Here is a 26,394-nt window from a genome sequence, read left to right on the forward strand (position 1 = left end):
TTGGTCTAATGAAAAATCTATTATAGATTCTCAAAATAGCAACGCGTCAGCGGTCCACCTCAGAACGCCTTCCTTTTTAGACCAGAACGCCTATGGGCGCACATATGAGCGCTAATGCATTTGCTATTTAAACAGCGTAGCGCAACGCATCAAAACCACTCTTGCACCAAGCTGAAACTACCAAACAAGTATTGCACTGCGCCTTGCGCCACACTGCGCCGGGTGTATGATAGGGCCCTAAGTCTCTCGGCTGGGTGTTAAAAAGCAGATGACAGAAAAGCTAAATGTCTGTGAGAAGGAGAGATATTTGCGCACTTATCTTGACATAAATCTAAATAAGCTGCTCAGCTCTCAGAACACAGTAAACACAGTAAGTGTATTTCTGCACACACACACTATAATCTGCTGTTTTACTTCACTGAACTCCATATAACAGCCATACACTTGTTTATGCAGGCCTATCTAAAGGGTTAATGCTGCCAGCTGATGATCAACAGAACAAATGACACACTTAACCTCTTCCCAACAGGGTAAAACACCAACAATCAAGATTCTATGATTAAATGCTGTCATGCCTTTGCAATAAAAAAGTCATTATAATGAAAGTCAATGGGGCAAAAATAGCCCCCAACATAACCAAAGGGTAGTCAATTTGCACAGTACGCAAGGGTTAAAGCTATACATTATTGTGACGTAATCATGATTGTTCATTATTGTGCGTTTATCTGCAGGTTCAGAGAAGTCTTCTGTAGATGTGTGTGGCTTCTTCATGGTTGGTGGTGGATTGAGATGCCAGCATGGGGCACACAGGACACCACTGCACTTGCTCTGTCACCAGCGCTCCGGCACAATGCTGGAGATGTGTGTGTCTGTGTGTGCCCCGTGAGGCCTGCTGTGAGGGGTTAATGATGGCCCGTCCGCCCTGCTGGGGGCCCGAAAGCCTTTGTGTGCCTCAGTCTACACTTCAGTCGCAGGAATGAAGACGAGCAGAGATGAAGAAGGTTCGGATTTTGCTGTGTTTTGATTTCGTGCATATATAATCTGCATTTAAAGCTGCTCGGGATTGCAAATTTCAGGGTGAGATACCGAACACTGCTGTTCTTGAACTTTCTATACATCAAAGAATCCTCAAAATAAATGTAAATAAAAATAAATTACAGACACGCACATACACAAATAGAGAGATACACACGCACAGATGCACATATACAGAGGCACACACACACATAAAGACACACAAACACCGCATTGCATAAACATACGACTTTTAACACTGATTATAACATGAAATGAAGCTCAAATTAGCATATTTGAATGATTTCTGATCGTTATTTTAATTAAAATAATATTATGCATGGCTGTTATAATGATTTTTCACAGTACTGGGTTGCCCCTGGAAGGGCATCGCCTGTGTAAAACATATGCCAGAATAGTTGGTGGTTCGTTTCGCTGTGGTGACCCCTGATAAATAAGGGACTAAGCTGAAGGAAAATGAATGAATAATAAAAATTTACAATATTACTGGTTTTCAATTTTCATTAATAGCTATATTTATTTTATTTATGCTTATTGTATTATGTTTATTTTATTTTCGATATATGTATAATATTTATTTTTAGTGGTACTGTTTGTGTAAACATAAGAAAATACTAACAAAAACAGTAAGAAAATATAAAATATTGTTGAAAAGCCACGTTTTAAACTTTAACAAGCTTCAGCTAAATGTGTTAAAATTTATAATAGAAAGTTTAAAAAAGCATTTATTTAATAAAAATTGCAAAAGTTTAATTTTGAAATTAGGCTCAAATCAACAAATTAGAATGATTTCTGATCATTATTTTAATTATAATAATATTTTGCATAATTATAAGAATTATTTACAATATTACTGGTTTTAGTTTTCATTATTTCATTATTTGTTTTATTCTTATTGTGTTATATTTTTTTATTTTATATATATTTATAATATTTATTTGAAAAAAACATGAAAATGTTTAATGATAATGTTTGTGTAAACATAAAAGAATACTAATAAAAACTGTAAGAAAATATAAAACAGTTTAAGGTTTAACAAGCTTGAGCAAATATTATTTATAATAATTAAAGGTAAAAAATGCATTTATTTAACGCAACTTTAACACTGATTATAATATAAAAAATAGACTCAAATCAGCATATAAAAATGATTTCTGATCATTATTTTAATTGTAATAATATTATGTTATAATAATTATTTTGTGCTATAATAATGATTTACAATATTCGCTTTTATTAGTAGTTGTATTTTTATATTTATTTAATTTATTTTTATTTCATTTTTGTATTATATTTATTTGAAAAAAAAAATTTAAACTTTTAATATTGTTTGTGTGAGCATAAAAAATACTAATGAAAACTATAAGGAAATATAAAACATTGTTTGAAAACAAAGAGTCACGTTTTAAACTTTAACAAGAATGAGCTAGAATTAATAATAATAAAACAATAAACCAAAAAACAAAACCTCATTGTTGATACGTACCCCTGTATACACATTTCTGGAGATAGCGAAATGGAGGTACTTTTTTTTTTTTTTTTTTTGCAGTTTGCAGCTCTTCACTTTTGTCTGCGACACCTCCCACTCCCCTCTTCAATTTCGTCCGCAACACCGCACCCCTCCCCCTTCACTTTGTTTGCGACAACCCCCCATCCCCACACCCAGCTTTTCACTTACATTCGCGACATCCTAGAAATGTTGTCATATAGGGGCCCAGCTAAATCTTAATTTTCTCTCGCACCTGCTGTTCTCACGTAAATTTACTAGAGGCCGCTGTCGACTGACTGACTGACTGATCGACAAATAATCCCACTCACCCCCTTTCCTGAACCCAACTGAGAGTGTTTTTAAAAGCACCGATTGACCCAATCACCCTCTTCCCTAAACCCAACCGACAGTGTTTTCAAAGGCAATGCAGAAACAGAAAAGCCCTCACGGCCGCCTGATTTTACCACATTTTCAGATTTGACCACATTCTCGCCCTGTTATTAACTTGTTTATTTTATTTTTGGCTTCTGTTTTTGTTTTACCTGCTTTCTGTAAGCATTCTTCACCAGACTTGAACCTCGTAATCGCAGTCAACTACTCTCTGCATCTCAGGTCCACCAGCGTACAAGGCGAGCCACTGGACAGAGGTAATCGGTCAGCTGGTTAACGCGAAAGGAAATGGCGTCAAGCCCTAAAAGAGTGAGTTTCAGAGAGTTATAAAACATTATCCAACCCAAGCTCATTCTGAAAACGTAGTCCCGTGGACGTTTCTGGAGACAGTGGAATACGTCCTGGCAGGTACGTACGGCCGCGTTTATTTTTTTCAAGCGAACGCTGCGGCGCGGTGTGACGCTGTTTCCCTCCTGCTTCCCCGCTGCAACCCGTTTGTCCACTCAGCTCACCGTGTACGTCGGCAGGCTCAAGATGCAGAGAGGAGTTGACCATGGCGATCGGTTTAGAGTCCAGAAGAGCAGTTCCAGCAATCAGGTAAGACAAAAACAGAATCCCAAAAATTAAGTGAACGAGTTTCGTAACAGGGTGAGAACGCGGTGAAATCCGAAAACGCGGTAGAAAAAAAAAATCAGGGCTTTTCTTTTTTTGGACGGCTTTTGTAAACTGTTGCTCGGGTTTAGGGAAGCGAGCGGGCGGGCGGGTCAATCGGTAAAATTGGTTGGGTTCAGGGAAGGAGGAGGGCATGTCAGCCGATTGGCCGGTCGCGCAGTCAATCATCCAGTCAGTCGGACAGCGGCCTCTGGTGGGTTCACGCGAGAACAGTGCGGGCTCGAACTGCACTCGCGAGAGACGTCTGAGGTGCAAAAAAGCGCACAACAGCGGCCTCTCGCGGATTCACAAAAACAAAAACTGCAGCCGTACGTACCCGCCGGGACATATTCCACGGTCTCCAGAAACGTCCACGGGAGTACGTTTCCAGAATGAGCCTGGGTTGAGATTATCTGTGTGGAATTTTGAGCTCAAACTTCACACACACACACACACACACACTATAGGGACATCATCGACTTATTTTACATCTTATTAAAAGGGGCATAATAGGTGTCCTTTAAATGATTTCTGTAACCCTCTCCTCCTCTCCTGTGCTTCTCCTCTGGCTTTTTGCGGGAGGTTATTGATGGCAGGATGAACAGGAGAGTGTTTGGCGACCTGCATGTACAGATGTGGATTTATCGCTCCGGATCCTCCAACAATTTCATCAAAAGCCCATTGGCCTGTAGCGTTTCTCCTGTGATAAATCAGCGGATGAGAGACGGATGAGAGACGGAGCAGAGGTCACAGTCCATCCTTCACCACAACACCACCGCAACACAAATACAACACACACACACACAGATTTATGAGCACAATCAAACACCTTTATTATCACACACACACAAAACACCGAAATATGCGCACTTACAAGTTTTGGATAAAGTTGAATATTATTATAATGTTATTTACAGGGCGGCACGGTGGTTCAATGGTTAGCACTGTCGCCTTACAGCAAGAAGTTCCCTGGTTTGAGTCTCGGCTGGGTCAGTTGGCATTTCTGTGCGGAGTTTGCATGTTCTCCAATGTTGGCGTGGGTTTAATCCAGTTTCCCCCACAGTCCAAACAAATGCGCTATAGGGGAATTGGATGAACTAAATTGGCCCTAGTGTATGACTGTGAATGCAAGAGTGTATGGGTGTTTCCCAGTGTTGAAAGGGCATCCGCTGCGTAAAACTTGTACTGAATAAGTTAGCGGTTCATTCCGTTGTGGCGACCCCAGTTTTAAAAAAGTGTAACTACATGTCGCAATGACAAGTAGTGCAAGCTCTGTGATTGGTCAGCTTGGTATCAGTGACGAGTGTGGGCGGGGGTGAGAGCTGCGCGAACCCGTTGGAGCAAGCGTTTACAAGTGTCGAGTCCATGAAGGAGCTCCAGAAGGAGACTTTTGTTTTGTGTTTACCTTATGATTAAAGTCGTTGCACATTCGCCGTTTTTTGCCTCTGAATGGCCGAGTTTTTGCGTTTTAGGGTAGCGTACAGAAAAAGCAAAACCCCCGTGAAGAAACTCGACAAAGAGGAACAGCGTTGCCAGATATAGCTGACTTTTTCCATCCCAAAAGCTGTCTGAAACCCTCCAAAACACACAAGAAAACGCCCAGAATATTAGATTATTTTATAATTGAATTGCTTTAAATTAACTTAATTACTTTAATTGCCATAATTTTTAACCATACAGCAGCCAACACCAGCAGTCACAGAACATAAGCAGGTCTCATCGAAACAGTGCTTCCCCATAGATATATACATTAGATGTCGCCTGGCCTATTGTTGTCTATTGGACGGAATGCGTCAATAGAGCCGCCATCTTGCTACAGGGTAGCGCTCCTTTGAAATGAATGCGGGACTAAGGAACAGTGGAGGACTGTGGCCATGCAAAGCCAGAGATATACACATATACACATATATCTGTGATCGGGAGTTTTCCTGGATGTTAGTAAGCAATTTTTTTTTCTAATTATGAAAATTATAATTTGACATCACTTTTCTACATTAATGGATCAGTGACCGCACGGGCATTCCTGACAAAAAGCTTGTGTTTGTGTGTACAGAAATGTACTATTCACCCTCCCTGTTAAATTTAATCTAATCATGTCCTGAAACACAGCTCCTCTCCTGCTTTCACTTCTCATACTGACGGAGGGAGCGATTCGTTTGGGAATGAATCCCCCAATATGAACAACTCGTTCACTAGCCGACAATAATACAAGTTTCTGGCAGCGCAGCATCTCGTTGTCATATTTCTTTTGCATTGTTTGCTGATTTTATTCAACAAAACTAGCATAAGCCGAGTGTTTAGTGCGAGTTGGAGCTGCTTTGCCGTATGGTGAATTCAGTAAGTGACTGTTATCATCAATAACGTGACCTGATTAGCACAAAAGTTCAGAACATACAAAAACAGAAAAAAACTAAATCTTACCTATGACATGTTTTGCCTTTGTGCTTTGTTTTCTTTGTTTGCTCGTTACTACACCCGTAGACAGCGCTAAAGTCCCGCATCTTCACGTAATAACACTGTCTTGTCTAGTGCGGTTGAATGACACTTGTCCTGGGAGCACTGTACCAATATGGCGGCGCTATTGACGCATGCTCAGGGTCCCTATGCGATATCTAGTGTATATGTCTATGTGCTTCCCTCTCACCAGCACACTGCACTTGATGTTAGAGTATATTTTACTTTCGAAATGGGGTGTTAAGTCATCCTATTTGGCGTTTAAATTTTTTTTAAACATTATTAAGTCGTGCTTGTCAATGCTTCTATGTTCGTTCTTCCTGTCAATTGTGGAAGAAAACGATTGATAAAAATGTGATGATAAACCGCCGTCAGTCTAACTGCAGGCGCTGCGTGATGTGCGTGCACGCGATGGGGAGTCAGATTTGTCTGGGGAGTCAGATTTTGATACAGCTTTCCTTCATCTCCACTTGCCGGTGGGTTATTTTATTTTTGGCTTAGTCTCTTACAAATCAGAGGTGGCCACAGCAGAATGAACCGCCAACTTATCTAGCATATGTTTTACGCCGCGGATGCTCTTCCAGCTGCAACCCATCACTGGGAAACATCTATACACGCTGTTTGGACTGTGGGGGAAACTGGAGGAAACCCACGCCAACACGGGGAGAACATGCAAACTCCACACAGAAACGCCAACTGACCCAGCCGAGACTCAAACCAGTGACCTTCTTGCTGTGAGGCGATCGTGCTACTCATTGTGCCACCGTGACGCCCTAAAACAATTTATAAATGTGATAATTTATTATTGTAACTTTTAAAAAACAAAATGTTTTTTTTATACCGCACTTTAGAACACTTCGTTTCCCAGAATGCACTTTGATTGTGATGTGGGTGTGGCCAATTCAATCCAGTTTATTATTAGGAAGATATCAGTTGAATGTAGGATTTTTAAGTGTGTTTGTCAGTAGCTGTGTTGTATCTTCAGCTCAGGGATGATGATGAAGATGATGATGATGGTGATGAGAGACTGCGAGCTGATTTACTGTGGCTGTGTGTTTGAAGTGGAGGCTGTAATCGGTCTGTGTCTGTGATCAGAGCGACTCAAGAGACGGTAAACACACGCCTGCGGGAATCACACATCAAATATTGACACAGCTACACACTGACTGACACACACGCCAACACGGGAGAACATGCAAACTCCACACAGAAATGCCAACTGGCCCAGCCGGGACTCAAACCAGCAACCTTCTTGCTGTGAGGCAACAGAACTAACCACTGAGCCATTGCGCCTGAAATTGTAAAAATATATACGTATATTAAGTATAAATACTTATATTAAGTATATAAAGAACATTCCCTTGCTGTTGAAAGTTCTTGATAAAGCTGCAGATGCCAGTAAACACCCTTTATAAGAGCACAACCCAAACACATCAGCAAATCCAGGACTCTGTCGGTAGCGTGTGTGTATGTGCTGAAGATCTGGACTCTGTGTGACTCCAGCAGACAGTGCAGAAGAATGCGTTCGCCGTTTGAAGTGTGTTTTATGTGTGTGTGTGAGAGATGAAACGTGTCCGGCCGGGGTTATAGTGCCTGTGGCCACTGCAGACAGACACACAGCAGAAGAGCTGGCGTCAGGACAGGCAAGACGGATCCTGTACAACACTTAAAAACAGGAGGAGGGGTTTTTCCTCACGCCGCCTTTATCTCACAGGAAATCTTTATTATACATGCTGCACCTACCACTTACTGCTCCTGTAAAACATCTCAAACACACACTCCATGACTCTGCATCACATGCACGCCGTCCGGTTTTCACATCAAGGATTATTTTTGAAGGAATATTGCAGTGTTTTGTTGATTTATCAGTGCACATCACTGTTATTTCAAGTTAATGTGTGCTTGTAATATCTTCAAAACACCTCTTCTATGATTGGTGTTTAGTGGTCTGTGGGCGGAGCCAACCAGTCACTCCACCAATAAGAGATCTGAGCCGTTTAATCAATTCCACATCAACAAAAGTCAAGTATTTTCATTTGTTTTCAGTATTGAACTGGTTAAATTAACTAAACTCAAAATGAAATGATAGATTTTTTGGGAATGTACGACGGTCGGATATGCATCATGTTAAAGTCAATGCTCTCTTTAAGTTAAACCCAACCCAAGCTCATTCTGGAAACGTAGCCCTACGGAGGTTTCTGGAGACCGCGATTTACGTGGCCGGAGGTACGTACGGCCGCGTTTAGTTTTTTTCGAGTGAACGCTGCGGGGCGGTGTGGCGCCGCTCCGCTCCTCCTCTTCGCGCTCGCCGGCCGACGGCTCGCCTCCGAGTGGAGGGCTTTCCCGATGCAACCAGTTTGTCCGCTTAGCTCACAGCGGAGCAGAGGCCCCGGAGGAGGAGGAGCCGGCCGCGGGGACGACGACCGGGATCGAGTCTGGGGAACAGCGGTTCCAAAAACCAGGTAAGATGAAAAACAGAATCCAAAAAATAAGGGCGAGAACACGGCGGGATCCGAAAACGCAGTCGGAATCGAGGACGAGGGCTTTTGCTTTTTTTTTTTTTTTTTTTTTGGACGTCTTTTGCAAACCGTAGCTTGGGTTTAGGGAAGGAGGAGTAGGAAGAAGAGGAGGGGCTTTTTGCACGAGAACAGTGCGGACGCAAACGGCGCGCACTCCCGAGAGGCGCCCGAGACGCGAAAAAGTGCACACAGCGGCCTCTCGCGGATCCGCGAAAAACAAAAACCGCTCGAATACGAACCTCCCGGGACGTATTTCGCGGTCCGCAGAAATGTCCGCGGGGCTACTTTTTCACAATGAGCCCAGGTTGGTTCAACCTGTATAATATATGCGTAAATGACAAGAAGTGGGGGGGGGGGTTGTTGTTGCGCGCGTACTGAAGGGCGGGACCGAGGGTGTGACGGGGGCACTTTTGATAATTTTGGAAGGGCACTTTCTATCCAAGACTAAAAAGGGCATGTGCACTGCACAGGTTGAGCCCTATGTGTGCACGTGCCTGGTGTTGACTAGTGCGGTTGAATGACATTTGTCCTGGGAGCACTGTACCAATGTGGCGGCGCTATTGACGCATGCTCAGGGTCCCTATGCGATATCTAGTGTATATATCTATGGTTTTTATTAATGTAAGATCCCTGAAATGTATAGTATAGTATATTAGTATAGTATAGAGTATAGTAATAAGCCACTGGTTAATAGTGAGAATCGGTGCTTCATCTGAAGTGTTTATATGCGATTGTAACTCATTGGTCTTTTCGAGTATGGACTCTCAATGAGGTCTGAGTGTTTCCTCCTAGCAGTGTCCCTGCTTTGACCTCATCGGTGCTCTGATCTCTGCTGTTCATCTGAGAGGTCAAACACACTCAAGCCTTAGGGGCAGCAGATTACCTGTGTGTGTGTGTGTGTGTGTGTGTGTGTGTGTGTGTGTGTGTGTGTGTGCGTGCTTTTCTTCTCTGATGCTGCCTGCTTTAATATGGCTGCACACTTTTATTTAACCCTTGTGTGCTGTTGGGGATGTTTGCATCCAATCTGGGGTGGTTTTGGGTGATTGCTGTGAAGTTTTAAGAAGTTACTAAGTGGTTTCTAGAGTGTTCTGGAGGCTGCTATAAAGGTTTGGGTGTTTACCAAGTGATGTTGATCAAGCTGTGGTGTTCTGTGGGGTTGCTCCATGGTTGATAGTGAGTTCTGGGTGGCTGCTAACTGGTTAGAAATCTTTTTTCTGGTAAGCAGAAAATAATATATACATAACACATAATAATTAAATAAAATAATAAAATAATAATAGGAGGGCTAATAATTCTGACTACTTCAAGGGAAATTCGAGAATGGAGTTGTGACAACAAACAAATCAGGTCAGGGCATTAGAATTGATCTGCAGCTTGTGTGCTTTAGGACCCAGAGGCCTCTGCTCTGTAATGTACATTTCCACTCCTCGGTGTCTCCTTACACTGAGAGCCAATCTGGTGTCAGCGAGATCTGGCCAAGTGTGCAATCCCAAAACAATGCGCTCTTTTCAGAAGTTAAGTGGCCATTGTGAGGCTAAAGGCTGGAGAAGCATTGACTAATTACACGCTCTTCAGCAGACACCTTCTGGTCCTCGGGCTGACGGGCAGGATGGAGGCCCGTCAAACTGTTAGTTATTTTGCTGCGGTAATTTGAGCCCGGCCCACATCAAAAGAGTCGGAGAGGAAGAGAGTGAACTCTGGTCGCCTCCAGACCTCTCTCTGATCTCATAATGTTCACATAAACACTTGCTGAATAACTCTCTCGGCGCTGTATTAAAACGGCTCCATTTCTCGCTGTCTTCTGGCCAGTTCATCCTCAGATAAATGGATGCCTCGGTAATCTCTCAGAATTCCTGCGCTCGTATTTCATCTAGAACTGTGTTTACAGGCATCGGATGTGCTTTCTATCAATCATCGATTCATTTTTTATTTATTTTGACCATGTAAGCATTTAACCTTCATCCTGTGTGCAATGTCAGAATGTGGTCGGAATCATCCGGATACTCTGGGTTAGAGATACACAAAGTAGGGCCCGCGGACCAAAGTTGGCCCATGGTTAACCTTTGATGTGGCCCACCATCCCATCTGAGAGAAGACTACCAATCTGCCAATCGCTGATGACCTTTCAACTTACTAGCCACACCCTAGCAACCACTAACGGCACCCTAGCAACTAACCCATAGACTTCCTTTGTAAAAACAACAGCCATTGCCTTTACATTGGACATACTAACAACATACTAATCCAAGCTAACATACTAATCCATACTAACGACATACTAACAAACATACTAAACTACTAGCAACATTCTAATTCATACTAAAGTTGTGCTAGCAACATGCTAGTTTATACTAGAAACATGCTAGAAAAATTTTAATTAATTCTTGAATGTGCTAATTTATGTTAGCAACTGCCTAGCAACTACTCAGAACACCCTAGTAACCACTTAGTAACACATTAGCAATGACCTAGAACATCTTAGCAACTGCCTAGCAACACCTTAGCAACCACATAGCAATGCCTTAGCAACCACTCAGAACACTCTAGCAACTGCCTAGCAACACCTTAGCAACTTTCTAGCAACCACTCAGAACACCCTAGTAACACCTTAGCAACAACCTAGAACATCTTAGCAATTGCCTAGCAACACCATAGCAACTACCTAGCAATGCCTTAGCAACCACTCAGAACACCCTAGCAACAGCTTAGCAACCACCTAGCATTGCATTACCAACCACCTAGCAACTGCCTAGCAACCACTCAGAACACCGTAGCAACACTTTAGCAACCACCCTGAAACTCCTTAGCAACCACTCAGTACACCCTAGCAACAGCTTAGCAACCACCTAGCAACGCCTTAGCAACTACCTAATACTACTCAGAACACCCTAGCAACATCTTAGCAACCACATATAACCTTAGTAATGACCTAGTAACAGCTTAGCAACCACCTTGCAAACCCTTCGGATATACCCAGAACACCCTGGCAACCACTTAGACCATATAAACTACATAGTAACCACCCAGATCTCTCCAGCAACACCTTAGCAACCATCCAGAATTCCCTGGCAATCCCTTAGATCATAGAAACCAACAAGCAACTGCCCAGATCTTTCCAGCAAACCCTTAGGATATACCCAGAACACCCTGGCAACCACTTAGACCATAGAAACTACATAGCAACAACCCAGATCTCTTCAGCAACATCTTAGCAACCGCCCAGAATTCCCTGGCAACCATGTAGATCATGGAAACCACAAGCAATAGCCCAGATCTCTCCAGCAAACCATTCGGCTATACCTAGAACACTCTGGCAACCACTTAGAAGGCCATAGAAACTACAAAGCAACCACCCGGATCGTTCCAGAAACATCTTAGCAACCACTCAGATTAGTGGTTAGCAACTGCCTAAACCCTAGAAACCCCTTCCCTGATCTCTCCTGCAACACCTTAGAAATCACCCAGAATTCCCTGGCAATCATTTAGATTGTAGAAACCACTTAGCAACCACCCAGATCTCTCCAGCAACACCTTAGCAACCATACAGAATTCCCTGGAAACCATTTAGATTGTCGAAATTACATAGCAACCAACCCAGCTGTTTCTAGCACCACGTTATCAACCACCCAAAATTCCCTTTCAACCACTTAGGTCATAGAAAAAACAAGCAACTGCCCAGATCTTCTCAGGAAAGCCTTCAGATATACCCAGAACACCCTGGCAACCACTTAGCAGTGCCCTAGCGACCTTTGCACTACTAAGAAAGCATGTGTTTTTCACAGTTCTTTATGAAACGATGATTATGTTCGATGAAATGTGGATATGTGTTGGGTAGTTACCCATTGGTTTAAACATGCCCTTGCATTTCATGCATGTAAGTATCCCTCTATATGTACTCAGATGTTCCAGAGCTGGGGTTTACCTAAAACGTTAGCACAGTTTGTTTTGTAGACGCATATGTTTCCTCCAGGACTGAGCGGATGTCTGATGATTCTCCCAGTCAGAGTTCATTTTCACCTGGCCTCCGCTCATCCTGCTGGGACTGTTAGCAGCGCTTCAGGTGCGTTTAGTTCCCACAGCAATTGACCAATCATGCCTTCACCTGGGGCTAAAAGGTGTCCCGGGGTAAAAAGACGCCCCCAGCCTGCGAGTGTTTATGGGTGGGGGAGAGCTTTTACCTCCGTGTCGGACTGCTTTAGAGAGTTTTGTTGTTTGATCTTAAAATACCTGCGCTGATGAGGTCGCCGTGGCGTAATTTGTGTGCTTAGATTGGCCTGGCGGGAGTAATGGAACAAGATTGAAGCGCGTTTTGCCGAGCGAGTGCTCTTTTACCCTCGGCGCGGCGCGAGACTTCAGGCCTGTGATTTTGAACTCGTTTTGCTGATAAGATTGAAACTGGATGGTTTGCTGCACAAATGGCAGAGCGGCATGGCTTCAGTGTGTGTTTATTTAGGAACGCACTTGCCGAACAAACTCATTATATATGTCTGATCTGAAAAATAGACCTCATGTGTATTAAAATAACTATTGTTAATTCGTTTTAAGGCAGCACAGAGGCTTAGTGGTTAACTCTGTCGCCTCACAGCAGGAAGGTCACTGGTTCGAGTCCCTGTTGTGCCAGTTTGCATGTTCTCCCCGTGTTGATGTGGGTTTCCTCCTGGTGCTCCGGTTTCCCCAACACTCCAAACACATGCGCTATTGGGGAATAGGATGAATTTAGTGAATGTGAGTGTGTATGGGTGTTTCCCAGTGCTGGGTTGCAGCCGGAAGGGCCAATAGTATCTGGATGCAGCCTTTATGATGCAAGCTGCGATCAATCAGCGATGAAATGTCACTCAAATGGAGCGAGTGATGTCATTGTGAGGGGTAGGGTTAGGGGTGGGGTTAGGTGAGACCATCAAGAAGCATTGGATGCAGCTCAGATTGCACTGCACCAGGTCTGCAGCCAGACCCCTCTCAGAAGGGCTGCAACTCTGTAGTTTGATTAAGTTCAAAGCACTCTTTGCTGAGTAATACCTATAAAAATTATGATATAATTATTTTATTTAAAATTCAATTATAATTCTGGATGTTTATGTATATATAGTTTAGTTATATATAGTTTATGTGTGTATTTATATGTTTAAAATCTGATTTAGTCACACAAAATATATTTGCTTTTTGAGAAAAATAAAACTATTAAAAGTGCTGTGGTATTTATAAATTATCTTAAATATGTATCAATGTGTGTTTAATGATAAACGATTAAATATGCATCACATAAATAAGAAAAAGATTATTGAATATTAGTTGAAGTCTAAATTTATTTTTTGCCTTCCTGTGAAAGTAATTATTATCTGCTGGATTCCCAAAAACAAAAACTGCAACAAAAAAAAAACTCCTGGGTCGTATTTGGCACTTTTCAGAAATGTATATAGAGGTACGCTTTCAGAATAAGCCAAAACTGTTTGTTATTTTACTGCAAACCAAACTAAAAGAAAGAAGACTTTCTCTAGAAGACAAATATAATATCAAATACTGTGAAAAATGTTGATAAAATAATAACTATTTTACTAAAGGGCTATTATTTGCCTTCAACTGCAGTGTATAAACATAAAACACCACAGATTATTCATGTGTGCTCCAGCATGTTTTCTTCTCAGGTGTGTCAATAAGTCTGTGAAGCAACACACACAGAGAGACACGCACACACACACACACACACACACACACACACACACACACACAGCTTAAAAAGCAACAAAGTATCTGTGACTTATTGACAATTGTTCTAGTGAGATAAAAACATTCCAGGCAATCATAGCGAGCCGCACCTCTTGGCCAGAACTCACTACAGAAGACAGAAAGCACTAAACATTTATGTTGGGCTGTTTATACGTCATTCAACACTCAAACATTACTCAGCTCAGACTGATCGGAGACAGACAGCAGACCATTCCTACACACACACACACACACTGTATATATACACACATAAACACACATATACCCAGACACATCTCATACACACCCGTTACACACACACACACATACATTATAAACATGCATGCACACACATTATACATACACAAACATCGTAAACACACATACACGCATATTACATACACAGCCATTATAAACACAAATTACACACACACAATATACATACATATCACATACACACAATATACACAAACATCCCATACACAAACATATCACATACACACAATATACACAAACATCCCATACACAAACACATACATATCACATACACACAATATACACAAACATCCCATACACAAACACATACGTATCACATACACACAATATACACAAACATCACATACACAAACACATACGTATCACATACACACAATATACACAAACATCCCATACACAAACACATACGTATCACATACACACAATATACACAAACATCACATACACAAACACATACATATCACATACACACAATATACACAAACATCCCATACACAAACATATCACATACACACAATATACACAAACATCACATACACAAACGCATACGTATCACATACACACAATATACACAAACATCACATACACAAACACATACGTATCACATACACACAATATACACAAACATCACATACACAAACACATACATATCACATACACCCAATATACACAAACATCACATACACAAACATATCACATACACACAATATACACAAACATCCCATACACAAACACATACATATCACATAGACAAATATGCAAACATTATACACACAAATCATATGCGTGCATACACTCATATCTAACACACACACACACACACACACACACACACACACACACACACACACACATCATAAGCATACATGACTATAACACACACACATAATAATCAGACATGTCTAACCCAAACAAACACACACCTCATACACACATCATAAGCATACATAACTAACACACACACATCATACACACATCATAAGCGTACATAACTAACACACACATGTCATACACACATCATAAGCATACATAACCAACACAGACATGTCATACACACTTCATAACTGTACAAAACCAACACGCACACGACATACAAACATCATAAGCATACATAACTAACACACACACGTCATACACACATCATAAGCATACATAACTAACACACACACGTCATACACACATCATAAGCATACATAACCAACACACACACATCATAAGCATACATAACTAACACACACATGTCATACACACATCATAAGCATACATAACCAACACAGACATGTCATACACACTTCATAACTGTACAAAACCAACACGCACACGACATACAAACATCATAAGCATACATAACTAACACACACACGTCATACACACATCATAAGCATACATAACTAACACACACACGTCATACACACATCATAAGCATACATAACCAACACACACACATCATAAGCATACATAACTAACACACACGTGTCATACACACATCATAAGCATACATAACTAACACACACGTGTCATACACACATCATAAGCATACATAACACACATGTGTCATACACATATCATAAGCGTACATAACTAACACACACGTCATACATCATAAGCGTACATAACTAACACACACACACGTCATACACACATCATAAGCATACATAACTAACACACACGTCATACACACATCATAAGCATACATAACTAACACACACGTCATACACACATCATAAGCATACATAACCAACACACACACGTCATACACGCATCATAAGCATACATAACCAACACACACACGTCATACACACATCATAAGCATACATAACTAACACACACAAACGTCATACATCATAAGCATACATAACACACACGTGTCATACACACATCATAAGCATACATAACTAACACACATGTGTCATACACATATCATAAGCGTACATGACTAACACACACGTGTCATACACATATCATAAGCGTACATGACTAACACACACAACATACACACATAGGCATATATTATATATCTAACACATACATACACACGTCATACACAAACACCTAGCACACACTCATTAAACAAACACGCATCAGCAGCACAATATGTTGTGTTGTGTTGATGTGGTGTGTGCGGCGCTGTTCCTCAGTAAATCACCGCGCTGATAGCTGTGGTTAATGTCTGGAAGTCTTGTCTCTCATCACCCGCGCTCTCTTCATCTGTCTGTTCAGTGTAAAGTCAGATTTGAGCTTTCCACAAGCCTGAGGGACATTACACACACCTTACATCACAAACACTCGAGCGTTTACTGCTGCAAAACAACACACACTCCAGAACAACACCGCTACACTGGAACTAACAGCACAACTCAGGGGAAACAGACTTATTTTTTGGGATATAATACCATAATATTGGGATAAAACGTTTGGGGTTTGAATTTTTGACCCAACCACTGGGTTATAAGTAGTTGTCCTACACACTTTTCCAAAGCTTATGGCAAAGTTTATTTATAAACTAATATTTTCTTTGCTTTGCTGTAACAAACACACACATGCATACACACACACACACACATATGCATACACAAACAGGCATATCTTACACAAACACACATGCAAACACATTGCATGAACACGTTCATACACACACACACACACACACACACACACACACACACACACGTGCAAACAAATACACATGCACAAAGATACACATGCTACATAACACACTGCATAAACACACATGCTCATACACACACACATGCACAAACAAACAGATAATAAACAAACACACACTTACAAACACATATACAGCATAAACACACACATACAAGCACATACTACACAAACACACACACACATATACAGCACAAACACACACATACAAGCACATACTACACAAACACACACACACACACATACAGCACAAACACACACATACAAGCACATACTACACAAACACACACACACATACTACACAAACACACACACATATATAGCACAAAAACACACATACAAGCACATACTACACAAACACACACATACACATACAGCACAAACACACACATACAAGCACATACTACACAAACACACACACACATACTACACAAACACACACACATATATAGCACAAACACACACATACAAGCACATACTACACAAACACACACATACAAGCACATACTATACAAATACACACACATATACAGCACAAGCACACACACATACAAGCACATACTACACAAACACACACACATATACAGCACAAACACACACACATACCACACACACACACACACACACACACAGACAGCACAAACACACACATACAAGCACATACTACACAAACACACACACAAACATACAGCACAAACACACACATACTACACAAACACACACACACACACACACACACACACACACACAAACATACAGCACAAACACACACACACATACTACACAAACACACACAGAGACAGCACAAACACACACATACAAGCACAAACTACAAAAACACACACACAAACATACAGCACAAACACACACACATACTACACAAACACACACACACACACACACACACAGACAGCACAAATACACACATACTACACAAACACACACACAGACAGCACAAACACACACACACACACAGACAGCACAAACACACACATACAAGCACATACTACACAAACACACACACACAAACATACAGCACAAACACACACATACTACACAAACACACACACACACACACAAACATACAGCACAAACACACACACACATACTACACAAACACACACAGAGACAGCACAAACACATACATACAAGCACAAACTACAAAAACACACACACAAACATACAGCACAAACACACACACATACTACACAAACACACACACACACACACACACACAGACAGCACAAATACACACATACTACACAAACACACACACAAACAGCACAAACACACACACACACACAGACAGCACAAACACACACATACAAGCACATACTACACAAACACACACACACAAACATACAGCACAAACACACACACATACTACACAAACACACACACACACACACACACAGACAGCACAAACACACACATACAAGCACACACTACAAAAACACACACACACAAACATACAGCACAAACACACACACATACTACACAAACACACACACACACACACACACAGACAGCACAAACACACACATACAAGCACACACTACAAAAACACACACACACAAACATACAGCACAAACACACACACATACTACACAAACACACACACACACACACACACAGACAGCACAAACACACACATACAAGCACACACTACAAAAACACACACACAAACATACAGCACAAACACACACACATACTACACAAACACACACACACACACACACACACACACACACACAGACAGCACAAACACACACATACAAGCACACACTACAAAAACACACACACAAACATACAGCACAAACACACACATACTACACAAACACACACAAACATACAGCACAAACACACACACATACTACACAAACACACACACACACACACACACACACACACACACACACAGACAGCACAAACACACACATACAAGCACACACTACAAAAACACACACACAAACATACAGCACAAACACACACATACTACACAAACACACACAAACATACAGCACAAACACACACACATACTACACAAACACACACACAGACAGCACATACAAGCACATAATACACAAACACACACTCACAAACATACAGCACAAACACACACACACAAACACACACTCACAAACATACAGCACAAACACACACACACACACACACACAAACAGACAGCACAAACACAAATACTAGCACTTACTACACACACACAAACAAACACACACACACACAAACACTAAACAAGTAGGAGTTCATTGATGGACCTGCAGATAAAATCAGCGGCACATGTGAAGATTTGACAGTCATCTTTCTAGTAAAGTGAGGGTTAAAAGATGCTTGTGTCGGCCCGTCAACACCTTCACAAGCGAGTACACACACACACACACACATACACACACACAAACACACACACTTTACCAACAAGAGCAGAGCATGCCAAAAATCTCATTCAGTAAAGGCAGTAAATCTGTCTTACCTTCAGCCGCAGGACACAGAGACACTGAGACGCCTGTCACACAAACACACACACACACAAATGCACATGCACAAAAACACTGCACACACATACACACTACACAAACTCACACGCACAAACACATTCTACACAAACTCCCATGCACAAACACACACTGCACAAACACATGCTCAAGCACACACTGAGAAAACAAACTCAAACACACACATCTGCAAACATACAACATAAATAAAGACACACACACACACACACACTAACATGCTCAAACCCAAGACACACATGCAAGCACATAAAACACAAATACACACATGCAAACACATGTGTAAATACATACTACACAAGTAAACACCAACAAATACTGCACAAACACACATGCTCAAGTACACACCACACAAACACACATGCCGAAACACCATCTTCTCAAACACAAATACACACACACACACACACAGTAATTTGGGGACCCTAAACAATTCCATGTAGGGGTCCTAGCATTAAAACTCTTTCTCTATAGATTTTTTTTTTCACTGTAGATTTTTCATTCATTCATTTTCTTGTCGGCTTAGTCCCTTTATTTATCTGGGTACGCCACAGCGGAATGAACCGCCAACTTATCCAGCACGTTTTTACACAGCGGATGCCCTTCCAGCAACAACCCATCTCTGTTAAACATCCACAAACACTCACATACACACACTCGTACACTATGGACCCGGAGGAAACCCACGCCAATGCAGGGAGAACATGCAAACTCCTGCTATCTTCATCAAAATTGAAATATAAACTCATGAAACACTTAGCTTTCAAGTCATATTTTTTCCAGGACATTACATTAATGTTTTCATGTGTTTGTGTAAAACAAATATTGAACACAATACAATTTTTTTCTCATGACTTCATAATGTATAACTATATATATATATATATATATATATATATATATATATATATATATATATATATATATATAATTTTATTTATTTATTCTTTTAACATCTTTTTACCAAAGTAAAGCTCAAGGTGTCTTCTTTCCAGTGATACCTAGTTTGTGTTTGTAGCTTACTGGAATCGGGAATTAATACTATTTTAAGTTAGGTAGGTGTAAATCTCCAAAATTAATTGCTGGCTAACAAAAGTCGACCGAGCAGAGATCAACATCCCCTCATGCAATTCACAACCATAAATAAACAGAATTAAATACAGAACCTGTTAATTAATGGGTATTTTTACAGTGTACTTATATAAATGCACCCACACACAAGTTTGTTTTTGTGAATTGTGGGGACATTCCATAGCCTTCCACTGTTTTAATGCTGTACAACATGCCCGTAGCCAGGGGGGGTTCGGGTGGTTCGAACGAACCACCCCCCCCCCACGGCCAAAAGGTCCAGAATTTGTCCTTTTAATTATTTTATGTACTTTAATATTGTATATTTATTATATAATTAATATAATATATTTATATTCAATATATATTGTAATAAAGTGTCATTTTAAATAACTCTGGCCAGTTATTTGAATCCCATAGAGCCTCAAAGCCACAATAATGTGACTCGAGTTCAGAATTTGTCCCAAATGAGCTAATTTGTCCTATTTTCATCCTATTTTGACTGCTATGCCATCATAAATAATGAAAATAATCCATCAAAAAAGGCTTTATTTTTTTTAAACAAAGAGGCTAGAAACAAATCTGAAGAATTAATTATTATTGTATTATTATTATTATTATTATTATTATTATTATATTTATTTATTAATAAATTAATAAATGATTTTTTTTTAACTATAAAACTTTAACAGATTGCTACTTTTTCCTAATGACATATGATGTAATAAATTTGTATTTTAAAAATTTGTCTTGTTTGAATTTTTTTTAACTGCAATTTTTAGGAAATATTTTGAGAACATCAAAAAGTGTGGTTGTGATGACATCTGACTAGCTAATCCAGCTAAAAAGTCGCTAAAATGCACTATTTAAATCTCATAGTTAAATAGAAACTGAGACCGTCATTGGGGGATAAGCAAATCGTACTAAATTGTACGAATTAGATTGTACGAATTCATATGAATTAGCCACTAAATGAAAAAGTTACGAATTGCCGTGAGATTGTGTTGGTATAACTGCAAAAAGGTCCACTTTTTGAGGAAAAAAATAACCACCCCTTACACCAGGCTGGTTACGGGCCTGTACAAACTGTATTTTCATTAGAGACAGGGGCGTAGCAATGGGGGGAATAAATCTCCCTCACTTTTAGAGCCAGACCATTTATAAACAGGTGATCAATAATTATATGAACATAAACTTTTGGATCTTATTCAGCTGTCCCCTCCACTTTTAAAATGTCTGCCATGCTCATGACCAGCGATGTCCTCATAAGTCACCGTCTCGTTATAATACCTGCGTCACCATACTCATGACTTTAAATACGTCTCTTGATATGTCACCAAAAGCACACATTCATTTGACCATTTGTCGCATTTCTCATGTGACACTTGCTTCATTCTCTTGCTGTCAGTCACATTCAGTCTGTATTGGCCTACAGGAAAACATGAGTGTCGCCTGCAGACGGATATTCAGATGAAACACATGCGCAGGAATTCAGTCACAGATCAAAACTCTGTGCTCACACACGCCTCAACATTGCAGGAATACATATCTGACGCTGTTCTACACATGCAAGAGAGAAAGGAAAACAAAGTTGACTAGAGTAGTTTGCTGAGCTCAATGAGGCTGAGCTACAGTTGGTTTACAGTTCATCTGCTGCCCCCTGCTGGACTGATTGAAGACTACAATATTAAACGCGCGCACGTGTTCAAAATAGCAGCTCATTTCCCTGATGTTTGTATAATAATTTACAATACAATAATTGCAATGTATCGTTCCAAACAATAAAAATGGCAAAATTTGTGGAGATTTAGGTCTCATCGTGGTCAATTCAGATACACTGTAAAAAAAAGGCTGGATTCAACACAAATCAATTAAGTTAACTTGATCGTTTTTGCAAATTTAAGTGTGGTGAACATAAAACAATTACATTTTGCTCCCCCCCAAAAAAACCCTCGAGAATTAAGTTGATTCAGCTCTTTTTAAATAAGTAGCTTGAACAAGTAGTCCAAGTATTTTTCCTGAGTGTAGGTCGGGACTCTTTTTTTTCAGTCATCTCAATGACAAAGTGTCCCAATGCAGTTCAAAAGCATAAACAAATGACAGAAATTGTAAACATTAATACTCAAATTAAGTGCTTTTACACAATTAAGAGCAAAAATAAGTGCTTTCTTTCCAAATGCATTTAATTATAAAAATCTACCTAATACAAATGACTAATAATGCAAATTATATATTGCAAAACAATTAATTTATGTAATATTACTAGATTAAATGACTGATAATGCATACTATATAATGTAGAAAATGCAATTAATTATAAAAACACTTCATAATATAAATGAATAATAATGTAAAAACATTATTAATATAATATTTCTAATTTAAATGACTGATAATGCAAACTATGTAATGCGAAAAATGCAATTACAAAAAAACTTCCTAATATAAATCAATGACTGCAGATTATATAATGCAAAATGATTAATTAATATAATATTACTAATTTAAATGATTAATAATGCAAACTACATAATGCAATTAATTACAAAAACATTTAATAATACGAATGACTAAAAATGCAAGTAAATGAATACAATATAAAACATAAAATAATGCAACTGCCAGTTTCTTCCTAATACAAATGAATAAAATGCTAATCATATTATGCAAAAAGATTAATAAATAAAATATAACTAATTTAAAATGACTGATAATGCAAACTATACAATGCAGAAAATGCATTTAATGACTTGATAATGCAAAAAAATTAATCAATAAAATCTTACTAAGTTAATGCAAATTATATAATGCAGAAATGTTCATTAATAAAATATTAATAATTTCAATTACTGATAATGCAAACTATATTATGCAAACATGCAATCAATTACAAACAAGTTACTTAATGCAAATGACTTATAATCCAAATGATATAATGCAAATAAATAAATACAGTATAAAAATACTTGATGCAATTACTAATATCTTCCTAACACAAATGACTAATGCAGCTAGAGCAAACATTCAAGCCCATACAATAAATAAATAACTGTTTGGGTTGTACTCACACTGATATTTCATATTATTTTTCAATATTTCATACTATTTTCACCATATCATCTTGATGACTTGTTGCCTTATGCGTGAAGCTTTTCCCAACCACCAGAGGGCATCGGTGACTCAGAGCACATCATCTGCAGAAGATAAAGAGCACAGAATTAAAGTGCGAGTTGTTAGCGTGAGTCTGAACACTGATTCAGCATTTTCTCAGTGCTGTGAAGCTCACATGAGGTCAATGTAAATCTAAAATGTCTAAATGATAGTATATGTAAAAGGTGAAACACAAATAAATCCAGAGAAACAGAAGTGTCTCTTAATATTATCTGTATTTAGGACTGCAGTACTTTACACATACCCATATTTAATTTTTATTTCTTCATTAAGATACAAACGGAAAATATAAGAAATGTGTGCACAAAATTATTTATTTAAGCAAAAGTCAGTGTTTAACATGACCTCCCTTTGCGCTAAGCATGTTTTGAACTGCATTAAGACTCTACTGAAGTTTTTTTTCTGAAAATAATGTGCTCTGTAAAGTGTTTTAGCACATTTTAGAGTCATTTTTTAGATTTAGCCTGTCAAATATTTCTTTCTTTGTCTCATAGTGCCTCTGTAGTATTCAGGTCAGGACACTGTGTAGGCCATTTCATGACAAATAATAATACATGGTCACTATACCGTCACTAAAACAAAGTAATGGTGGCCTAAATGTGTTGCACAGTACTTAATATAAAGTGCAGAGTATTTTAGTTATACCTCTGAACATGACTTCCCTTTGCGCTAAGCATGTTTTGAACACTCTCCTGAAGTTTTTTTTCTGAAAATATTGTGCTCTGTACTGAGTTTCAGCACTTTTTAGTGTCCTTCTTTAGATTTAGGCTGTCAAATATTTCTTTCTGTCTCATGGTGCTATAATATTCAGGTCAGGACACTGTGGAGGCCATTCCGTAGCAAATATTAATATATGGCCATTATATCGTCACCAAACAATGTATTAATGGTGTTATATATTTTAATATAATATTTTATTTATGCAACAAATATTTGCACCAGCAACAATATTCCAATGTTATTTCTATCTCTTTGGTTTTCAGTCATTTCTTCTTTTTTTTTTTTTTGGCTTAGTCCCTTTATTAATCTTGGGTCGCCACAGAGGAATGAACCGCCACTTATCCAGCATATGTTTTACACAGCGGATGATGCCCTTCCAGCTGCAACCCATCTCTAGGGAACATCCATACACACTCATACAATACGGACAATTTTATCTTACCCAATTCACCTACACCACGTTTTTGGACTTGTGAGGAAAACCGGAGCATCTGGAGGAAACCCACACAAGCACGGGGAGAACATGCAAACTCCACACAGAAATCCCAACTGAGCCGGGGCTCAAACCAGCTACCTTCTTGTTGTGAGGCGATTGTGCTACCCACTGCACCACCGTGCTGCCTATATATGGTCATTATAGCATCACTAAAACAATGTAATGGTGGCCTAAATGTTTTGCCAAGTACTTTATATAAAGTGCCAAGTATTTTAGTTACACTTCTGAATATAATGTGCTCTGTAATGGGTTTCAGCACTTTCCAGTGTCCTTTAGATTTAGGCTGTGAGATATTTCCTTCTGTGTCTCATAGTACTTCTATAATATTCAGGTCAGGACACTGTGGAGGCCATTTCATGGCAAATAATAAGACATGTCCATTATATCATCACCAAACTATGTACTATGGTAGCCTAATTATTTTGCACAGTACTTTATTCAGTATTTTAGTTATACCACTTGTATTTTCACCAACAAACTTTGTTTTAAATCAGTTATTTCTATCTTTTTTGGTTTTCTGTGTCACTAGGAAATCATATTTACATTCACAAATAATAATTGTGTGTGATATTTTTGTAGAGCCTGACAGAAAGAAACAGCAAAGCTACCTGAAACACTACATTAAACCTTTCTCAAATCACCTATAAGTCATTGCAACAAGTGTCAGTCGAGCTCAAATCAAGCTGTTTGCTCAACTGGTTTTTCATCATTATAAGATTTACATCTAATAATTCAGCAGACACTTATACCCAAAGTGACTTACAGATGAGAAACGTAACATTCAGTTTATCGCAGAGATTTAGCCTATTAGCTATTAGAAAGCAATGCACGTGTGTATTCCAATAGTATCTGGATGCAGCCTTTATGGTGTAAGCTGAGACTGCATCGCGATGCAATGTCAGACACAATGCACTCAAATGGAGCTAGTGACGTCACTGTGACGCGTAGGGTTAGGGGTGGGTTTAGGTGAGCCCATTAAAATGCATTGGATGCAGCCCAGATTGCACTGCACCAGGTCTGCAGCTAGAACCTTCTCGTGTATTGAGGTAAAGTTGGTTTATATTAGCACATTCGTTCATTTTAAAACTCCCATACTGTTTACCATGTTCATTTGAATATTCTGTAGGCCTACTGTAAGTATGACATTAGAACATTAGCACTATTGACTGTAAACAATGTTGTAGACCTACTTTTGATAGTCTTCGACTGCTAATATGATTTGCCTATTTA

At 39.5% G+C, this 26,394-nt stretch overlaps 1 protein-coding gene across 2 annotated transcripts in view; it reads left to right on the forward strand.

The window, feature by feature from the left end:
* Positions 1-731: 731 nt before the first annotated feature.
* Positions 732-26,394, forward strand: part of sp4 (sp4 transcription factor) — a 42,964-nt gene continuing 17,301 nt past the window's right edge. Inside the window, exon 1 of one of the 2 annotated variants that reach the window (XM_073930619.1) lies at positions 732-1,001. In XM_073930619.1, the coding sequence (XP_073786720.1) occupies positions 977-1,001 (25 nt within the window). In that variant the 5' untranslated portion in view covers positions 732-976. Of the gene's footprint in view, positions 1,002-26,141; positions 26,211-26,394 lie in introns of those variants that run through there. The other variant, XM_073930620.1, reaches the window with a different exon arrangement.

The sequence above is a fragment of the Danio rerio genome, chromosome 19 (assembly GCF_049306965.1).
Source record: "Danio rerio strain Tuebingen ecotype United States chromosome 19, GRCz12tu, whole genome shotgun sequence".
NCBI lineage: Eukaryota > Metazoa > Chordata > Actinopteri > Cypriniformes > Danionidae > Danio > Danio rerio.